We start from the raw sequence: 8,323 nt of genomic DNA on the forward strand, positions 1-8,323 counted from the left end.
CACCTGCAGATGAAGAACAGGCTGTGGGAGAGACTATAGATTTTTTCTGGCTGCTACAGTTCCTGCTACAGTGCCGGCTACAATAACAGCTACAACTACTGCTACAGTTCCGGCTGCTACAGTAATGGATTCCTACACTTCCAACAATTTTCGAAACGGTAAGGTTGCTAATTCACATACGGGCATTTTTGTTGGGAATATTCCGCTTCAAACAACTTTGGATGATTGTTTTGGCGATGATAAAATTGCACGTGCGTTCAATAACTCATCCCGGAAAACACTTTCATATGTCGAACCGATGAGGCAAAATGGAGAGGTTGTGGTTCGGCCATCTTTGGACATCGTTCGTGATGGTTCAAAATGATGGAAATCAACGGCAGTTGGATATTTTCTTGGGAAGCGACCATACTACCACCACTTAAAAGAATATGCTCATTCGGTGTGGCCGGCACTTCGTGAGGTCAGTGCTACAGCTAATGGATTCTTTTTCTTTCAATTCAAATCAGTAATTGACATGGAGGAGGTGATCAACGGGGGACCGTGGCTATTTCAAGGACAACCAATAGTTCTCTATAAATGGGAACCAGGGATGGCCATGAGGAAACTGAAACATACACAAGCGCCCGTTTGGATCAAGCTGAGGCACCTTCCGATGGAATTTTGGACAACAGATGGATTGAGTACTGTTGCGAGTGGAGTGGGAAAGCCACTTTATCCGGATGCGATAACCAGAGCATGCACGAGACTGGACTTCGCTCGAGTATGCGTGATGGTGGATGTCTCACAAAATTTACCAAATCATGTCATCATCATGACTCCAGATGAAGATGGCGGGGAGACACCATGCAAAGTGGATGTCGAATACGAATGGCTCCCACCAAAATGCTTGGATTGTATGACATTTGGGCACTCGACTAAGGAATGTCCACTTACTAAACCCAAGAAAACAACAAAACCACCGGTGGCTGTGTATGTACCAAAACCTTTCGCCGCCCGGGTCACGACCGAACACGTTAGGGTACAGAAACCGCGTCAGGACTGTGCGGTGTTTGATGGAATGAAGGATGGTGATAACCCTGCTACCACCAGACAGGATAATCGGGGTAAGGAAGTGGTCATTTATAATGCGTTTGAAGCTCTACATCTTATTGACGATACAGATGAGCAATCTGGGGGTCCTAATACACGCAGCCCCATAGGATATGACCCATGCTGAATATTGCCGTCTGGAATGTACGTGGGCTGAATAAACGAGACCATCAGCTCGCATTAAAGGATCTCGTCTCGGAATACAGGTTACACTTCTTGGGCATTCTTGAAACTCGCATTCGTATTAATAATGTGATGCATATTCAATCTTTTCTGTTACCTCAATGGAAATGGTTTGTTGACTATGCAAATGTGGGAAACCGTATATGGCTTGCATGGGAGGATAATGCTATTGATGTTCATATTCTTGATTTGGGTGAACAATACATACATTGTTGTGTCACGAATAGGGCTGACAGTGAAATTGTTATCATTACTGTTGTTTATGGTGCTTCTGAAGTGATTGGTCGACGGGCCCTATGGAATTCTCTACAAACCCTTGCCCCACAGTGCAGGGACGTTCCATGGCTGGTGGGAGGGGATTTCAATGCAGTCCGCGATATTAATGAGGTGTGTGGTATCTCGGGAGATATAAGGATTGCTATGGAAGATTTCAACAATTGTATTCAGGAAGCTGGATTGTTGCCAATGCCTATGCAAGGTGAATGGTATACTTGGCACAATTGCAGCATGTCTACGAGGAGCCTAAGCAAACGATTGGATAGGATACTCAACAATGATCGCTGGCTCGCACGGTTTCCTACTTCATCATATCATAGCCTTACACCCCGTACTTCGGACCACTCGCCGTTGGTCTTATTTGGGGATTCACAGCATCATAATAATAGAGGTATGTTTCGATTCGATAATTACCTAACCCTATCGCCTGAGTTTATCCCCAGTGTCCAGAATATTTGGCAACAAGAGGTGATTGGCGTGCCTATGTATGCGGTGACACGTAAACTTAAAGCCCTAAAACCGGTCTTCAGACAACAGAGGAGGAATAAAGGGGATTTGTCCCATAACGTCCAATTGGCGAAGGGATTTCTCGATGAGGCGCAAAACTTGGTGAGCTCGGACAGACAAAATGAATTATTCCTCTACCTTGAACACTGCTGTCGTTTTGTGTATGCTAAAGCAGTCAAGACAGAGCAAATTATGCTACAGCAAAGAGCTAAGATGCAGTGGATGAAGGGGGGTGACCAATGTTCCAGGGTTTTCTTCCGCAAGATCGCTCAAAGAAGGGCGGGGAGGAGGATCTTGCAGATCAATGATGAAAATGGAAGCACTCACATAGAACTGGAGGAGGTTATACATGAGTTTGTATCCTATTATCAAAACCTCTTAGGAGGTAACAGACGTCAAATATTGGTGGATATTAACTATCTCAGACCTTGGGCGAGGCATATAATTACCAATGAGGAGGCAAGCCATTTATGTTTACCTTTTACACCGGAAGATGTGAAGAATGCCGTGTTCGACATTTCTGAGGACAAGGCTCCGGGCCCTGACTCCACTCATCTGGATTCTTTAAAGCAGCCTGGCCAGTGGTGGGGACTGAGGTTACAGGGGCGGTACTGAATTTCTTCACCACGGGAAAACTTCTTAAGCAAGTTAACTCTACATTATTGGCTTTAATCCCAAAGGTACATAATCCTATGACTGTTGGTGATTTTAGACCTATATCATGCTGCAATGTTTTATATAAGATCATTGCTAAATTACTTGTCCAACGATTGAGTGTGGTGCTGGACAAGTTAATCAATCCGAGTCAGGCAGCATTTATCCCGGGACGCAGTATTGGAGACAACATTCTGCTTGCTCAGGAACTGTTCACGGGATATAATCAGACGCGACTTCCCCCTAGATGCGCTCTTAAAGTGGACATTAGGAAGGCCTATGACACGGTTGAATGGGATTTCCTTGTGGCGACTTTGCAACTATTTGGGTTTCCACCAACCTTCATAAGGTGGATTGAGGAATGCATCTCGACGACCTCTTTTTTGGTTGGTCTTAATGGAAATCCACATGGGTTCTTTGATGGAGCGAGAGGTCTACGTCAGGGAGATCCTTTATCCCCATTCCTGTTTGTGCTTGTTATGGAAGTTCTGCATATTGGTTTTCTGCAATTAATTGAGCAGGATATGCAATTCACATATCACTGGAAGTGTGAGCTAGCAAGAGTATTCCAATTGGGATTCGCGAATGATCTCCTGCTATTCTGTAGAGCTGATTTGGACTCGGTTAGAGTCCTTAAGGTGGGACTGGACCAATTTGCTGAATGGTCGGGCCTTCGGTTGAATATTCAAAAGAGTCACATTATTATATCCCGGTCTGCACATGAAAGGAAAGATCAGTTGCTATCGCTCTTGGGATTTCAGGAGGGACATCTCCCGATGAGGTACTTAGGCCTTCCTTTAATCTCATCTAGATTGACTATATCAGACTGTCAGCCACTTCTGTCCAAAATTGATGCACGTATTGCGGGATGGGAGGGTATGTCGTTATCATATGCTGGGCAGGTACAAATCATTAAATCTGTACTTTCAGCATTGAGCATTTATTGGGCTTCTGCATTCATTCTACCGAAGGTGATCAGATCATTAAGGAAGTAGAGAAACGCTTTCGAAGATTCCTATGGAAAGGCACCTCAATGATGGGTTATGCCAAAGTTGCGTGGAAGGATGTTTGCAAACCGATTGGAGAAGGAGGCCTAGGAATAAAAGATATTGATGCACTTAACCGAGCACTGATGACTAAGAAGTTGTGTGATGTCATTAGATGTGACCGAACGTCTATTTGGGTTGAGTGGCTACAGCTCGGACGACTACAAAATAATTCCATTTGGACTGTTGACGAGAAGGGTGGATCGTGGGGTTGGAGAAAGCTGCTTCGTCTACGCAGCCTTATCCAACCAATGGTGGAGTGTCGTATTGGAGATGGGACGACCTTCTATCTTTGGAAGGATCCATGGCATCAGCTTGGCCCCCTGATTTCTCGATTTCCATGAGGACCGAGTTTACTTGGGCTTGATGAATCTACCAAGCTCAATACGGTTATTGATGAGGGCCAATGGCACTGGCCCCTCATAACGGATTTGGAATGCCTTCAGATTATTTATACACTACCCCAGATCCATGGTGGAGATGATAGAATCATTTGGCGTTTCCCGGATGGCCGACCCACAGCCCAAGCCCTATACAGACTTATCTGCCCGCCCGGACCGAAAGTAGGTTGGACTTCACAACTTTCGGGTTCGCTAAAGATCCCACGACATTGTTTTATCCTATGGATGGCTATTCAGGAAAAACTACCAACGACAGACAAACCCTGGCTCACACACATTGGAGGGTGTGTTCTATGTGATGAAGAAACAACTGAGACACATAATCACTTATTCTTCCGATGCCGATTTAGCAGAAGATGCCTTATAGCCATACGGAAAATAATTCGATTCGATTGGCCCAATCGCACATGGGCAATGGATGTGGAATGGGCAGTAAAAAAATGGAGAGGGAAGCATATCATCAATGCAGCATACCGAGCGTTACTTGGGTCATTGGTTTACCATTTGTGGCGAGAAAGAAACTCCAGACGGTTCCAGCAAAGTGAACACCCGCCTAATGTATTGGCTTCTCATATTATTGACGATGTTAGGCAGAGGATTTTGAGCCTTAATCTTTTCAGTTCGATTAGTACATGTGCTCTTTATAGACTATGGCGTATCCCTTGGCCTGTCGAGGGACTACCCAATTAATTGTTGTACTGTACCATAACTTTCATTAATGAAATTTACCATTACCGAAAAAAAAAAATAACTACAAGTTTGTATAAGAGGGAATCAAACTTGCTTTAACAAAACCGTGCAAAACAGCTAAATTCGAACCTTCTCAGAATTCGACGAAACTTGACCCAAACGTTGGTCTAGACCCCAGAATTTGTGTGGTAAATTTAAAAAGCGTAATAATAACTTCAAGTTTGTATAAAAGGGAAACAAACTTTGCTTTAATAAAATCGTGCGAATCAGCCAAATTTTGAACGTTCTCAGAATTCATCGAAACTTGACCCAAACGTTGGTCTAGACCCAAGAATTTGTGTGGTAGAATTTGCTAAACGTAAAAATAACTACAAGTTTGTATAAAAGAGAAACAAACTTTGCTTTAATAAAACCGTACAAAACAACTAAATTTTTAATTTTCTCAAAATTCGACGAAACTTGATCGAAACGTTGGTCTAGACCCAAGAATTTGTGTGGTAAATTTGATAAGCGTAATAATAATTCCAAGTTTGTATGAAAGGGACACAAATTTTGCTCCAATAAAACCGTGCAAAATAGCTAAATTTGGAAAGTTCTCAAAATTCGACAAAACCTGACCCAAACGTTGGTCTAGACCCAAGAATTTTTGTGCCAAATTTGCCAAGCATAATAATAACTACAAGTTTGTATAAAAGAAAAACAAACATGCTTTAACAAGACCGTGCAAAACAGTTAAATTTTGAACGTTCTCAGAATTCGACGAAACTTGACCCAAACGTTGGCCAAAGGGAAAGCCAACTTGGTTTGCCAAAACCGTGCAAAACAGCTAAATTTTGAACGTTGTCAGAATTCGGCGAAACTTGACCAAAATGTTGGTCTAGACCCAAGAATTTGTGTGGTAAATATGCTAAGCTTAATAATAACTACAAGTTTTTATAAAAGGGAAACGAACTTGCTTTAGTAAAATAGTGCCAAACAGAAAAATTTTTAATGTTCTTAGAATCCGACGAAACTTGACCCAAACTCTTGGTCTAGGCCAAAAAATTTGTGTGCCAAATATGCTAAGGGTAATAATAACTACAAGTTTGTATAAGAGGGAATCAAACTTGCTTTAATAAAACCGTATAAAATAGCTAAATTTTGTATGTTTTCAGAATTCGACGATACTTGACCTAAATGTTGGTCTAGATCTAAGAATTTATATGGTAAATTTGAAAAGCTAATAATAACTTCAAGTTTGTATAAAAGGGAAACAAACTTTAGTTTAATAAAACCGTGCAAAACAGCTAAATTTTGAATGTTTTCAGAATTCGACGAAACTTGACCCAAATGTTGGTCTAGACCCAAGAATTTGTGTGGTAAATTTGAAAAACGTAATAATAACTCCAAGTTTGTATAAAAGGGAAACAAACTTTGCTTTAATAAAACCGTGCAAATCAGCTAAATTTTGAACGTTCTAAGAATCCGATGAAACTTGACCCAAACGTTGGTCTAGGCCCAAGAATTTGTGCGCCAAATTTTCTAAGTGTAATAAAAACTACAAATTTGTGTAAAATGGAATCAAACTTGATTTAACAAAACCGTGCAAAACATCTAAATTTTGAACGTTCACAGAATTCGACGAAACTTGAGCCAAACGTTGGTCAAAGGGAAAGCAAACTTGCTCTGCTAAAAAGGTGCAAAACAGCTAAATTTTGAACGTTGTCAGAATTCGGCAAAAGTTGACCAAAATGTTGGTCTAGACCCAAGAATTTGTGTGGTAAATTTGCTAAGCGTAGTAATAATTACAAGTTTGTATAAAAGGGAAACGAACTTGCTTTAATAAAACAGTGCCAAACAGCGAAATTTTTAACGTTCTTAGAATCCGATGAAACTTGACCCAAACGTTGGTCTAGGCCAAAAAATTTGTGTGCCAAATTTGCTAATTATAGTAAGATTTGTGTGCCAAATTTGTGTGCCCTAAAAATTCTCTCTCGAAAAATTCTCTCTCGAAAAATTCTCTCTCTAAGCTCACACGCACTAATGCACCGCGAAAAACACACACACATGCCATTGGAACCATACACTTGGCCGGAGATGGTGAGTAAACGCCGGTCGGCGAAGAGGACGTCGAGGAGGAGAGTGAACAGCGAGATGAGGATGGCTGCCGTAGAAAAACTGGGAAAAACTCGCGGTGTTTAGAGGTTGACGACGATAGGGAAATTTAATCCGCGCCTTTCACCGGGGACTTTCAGGCGAACGAATGGGAACTGACGGTTGGGGAGACATCAACATTAATTGCGCATGGGAAAAGAGAAGGCTTCGACATGGAAAAGGCGGCTGTTTCGGCGCCGCAATTGCTAGGGTTTGCTGCGCCCTTGGACATGGAGAAGTCGGCTGGTACGGCGCCGCAATTGCTAGGGTTTGCTGCGCCCTTGGACTTGGAAAAGGCGGCTGTTTCGGCGCCGCAATTGCTAGGGCTTGCTGCGCCCTTGGAACCACCAGAGATTGATGAAATCGAGCAGCCGCGGGGACGAGAGGTGCGGTTTTACGCAGAAACCGAAAAGTCGCCGGACGTACTTGTAAAGTCGCCGGAATTTCTAGAGACTGATGAACGTTCTACCGGCTTTGCAAAGGTTGGAGATGAAGGATTGTTGAGAAAAGAATCAATCTTGATCGATTCAGATGGAGATCTTGAGCGCGGTCCTCCATTAGGGTTTAGCGGCGCAAACCCTAGCGCCAGTTGTGGGGTGTGCGGATTCCACCGTTTAATCTACAAGAATCGATAAACAATGACGAATCACTGGTGATTAGTTATAATTTGGGGTCGAAAACTACGTCGGGAATCTGAATCGCCATTTTTAGGGTTTCGAGAAGACGAAGGGCTGCGCAGAGAAAACATGAAGGAAAATCGCGCTTTTCCGGCCAACAATGGAAACGAAGGGTCTGTGAAGATGACAGGTATGTCAAGGAATGTGAAAGATGGGATCTTGTCCGTAGAATCGATGTCACTCGAAGCGCCGCAAAAACTAGGGTTTCATGGACCTTCACCTAACAATGGCGGATGCGAGGATGAACCATTCAAGCTCGAGGAATTCCTAGGGTTGGCTCACACTGTAATCGATAAAGGCGATGAGAAGGCTGTGAAGGCGTTATTAGATCTGAAAACCAAGTGGATGAGGCGTTTTCGAGTGAAACCGACGCAGTCGTGGATTCATTCCAAGATGGGTGGTGCGCCGCCACGAGCAACTGCCGTTCACCAACCTTGGAGGTGCCTTTTGCCGTCGAGAAACACCTCTGTTTCATTGGAAAACCTGGGGAACAACCCTGCATTGCAAAAGCAGGTTTTCGAGTCGCCGGATACTGGTTTTCACACCGAAACAGACGCTCCACTGCTCCCGCCGGTGTCTGGTGTTTCCAATGGAGATGCTCCGGCGACTTACACGGGATGGTGAAGTGTCTAAACCAATCCAGGTCGGGGCTGAGTTGGCAAACCGC

General features: G+C 43.3%; 2 protein-coding genes across 2 annotated transcripts; both read left to right on the top strand.

Annotated features, from left to right (window-relative positions):
• The first annotated feature begins 514 nt into the window (after window positions 1–514).
• LOC148784449 (uncharacterized protein At4g02000-like) lies at window positions 515–1,216 on the top strand. Its single transcript, XM_088876838.1, has one exon. The coding sequence runs from the start codon at window positions 515–517 to the stop codon at window positions 1,214–1,216; it is 702 nt and encodes a 233-aa protein (XP_088732964.1).
• A 476-nt stretch (window positions 1,217–1,692) lies between these two features.
• On the top strand, window positions 1,693–7,614 carry LOC148784450 (uncharacterized). Its single transcript, XM_088876839.1, has 3 exons — window positions 1,693–2,663; window positions 2,831–3,611; window positions 7,081–7,614. Exons 1-3 carry the CDS (start codon window positions 1,693–1,695, stop codon window positions 7,612–7,614), a joined length of 2,286 nt encoding a protein of 761 aa, XP_088732965.1.
• The last annotated feature ends 709 nt before the right edge of the window (window positions 7,615–8,323 follow it).

Source organism: Sesamum indicum, linkage group LG13 (genome assembly GCF_026168435.1).
Source record: "Sesamum indicum cultivar Baizhima isolate 11 linkage group LG13, ASM2616843v1, whole genome shotgun sequence".
Taxonomy (NCBI): Eukaryota; Viridiplantae; Streptophyta; class Magnoliopsida; order Lamiales; family Pedaliaceae; genus Sesamum; species Sesamum indicum.

Coding starts and splice junctions, on each gene's coding strand:
- LOC148784450 (XM_088876839.1), top strand. CDS start 1,693: ATGGAAGATTTCAACAATTGTATTCAGGAAGCTGGATTGTTGCCAATG. Junction 2,664..2,830: donor GGACTGAGGTTACAGGGGCG/GTACTGAATTTC, acceptor CCAACGATTGAG/TGTGGTGCTGGACAAGTTAA. Junction 3,612..7,080: donor CGTTATCATATGCTGGGCAG/GTACAAATCATT, acceptor GGGGACTTTCAG/GCGAACGAATGGGAACTGAC.
- LOC148784449 (XM_088876838.1), top strand. CDS start 515: ATGGAGGAGGTGATCAACGGGGGACCGTGGCTATTTCAAGGACAACCA.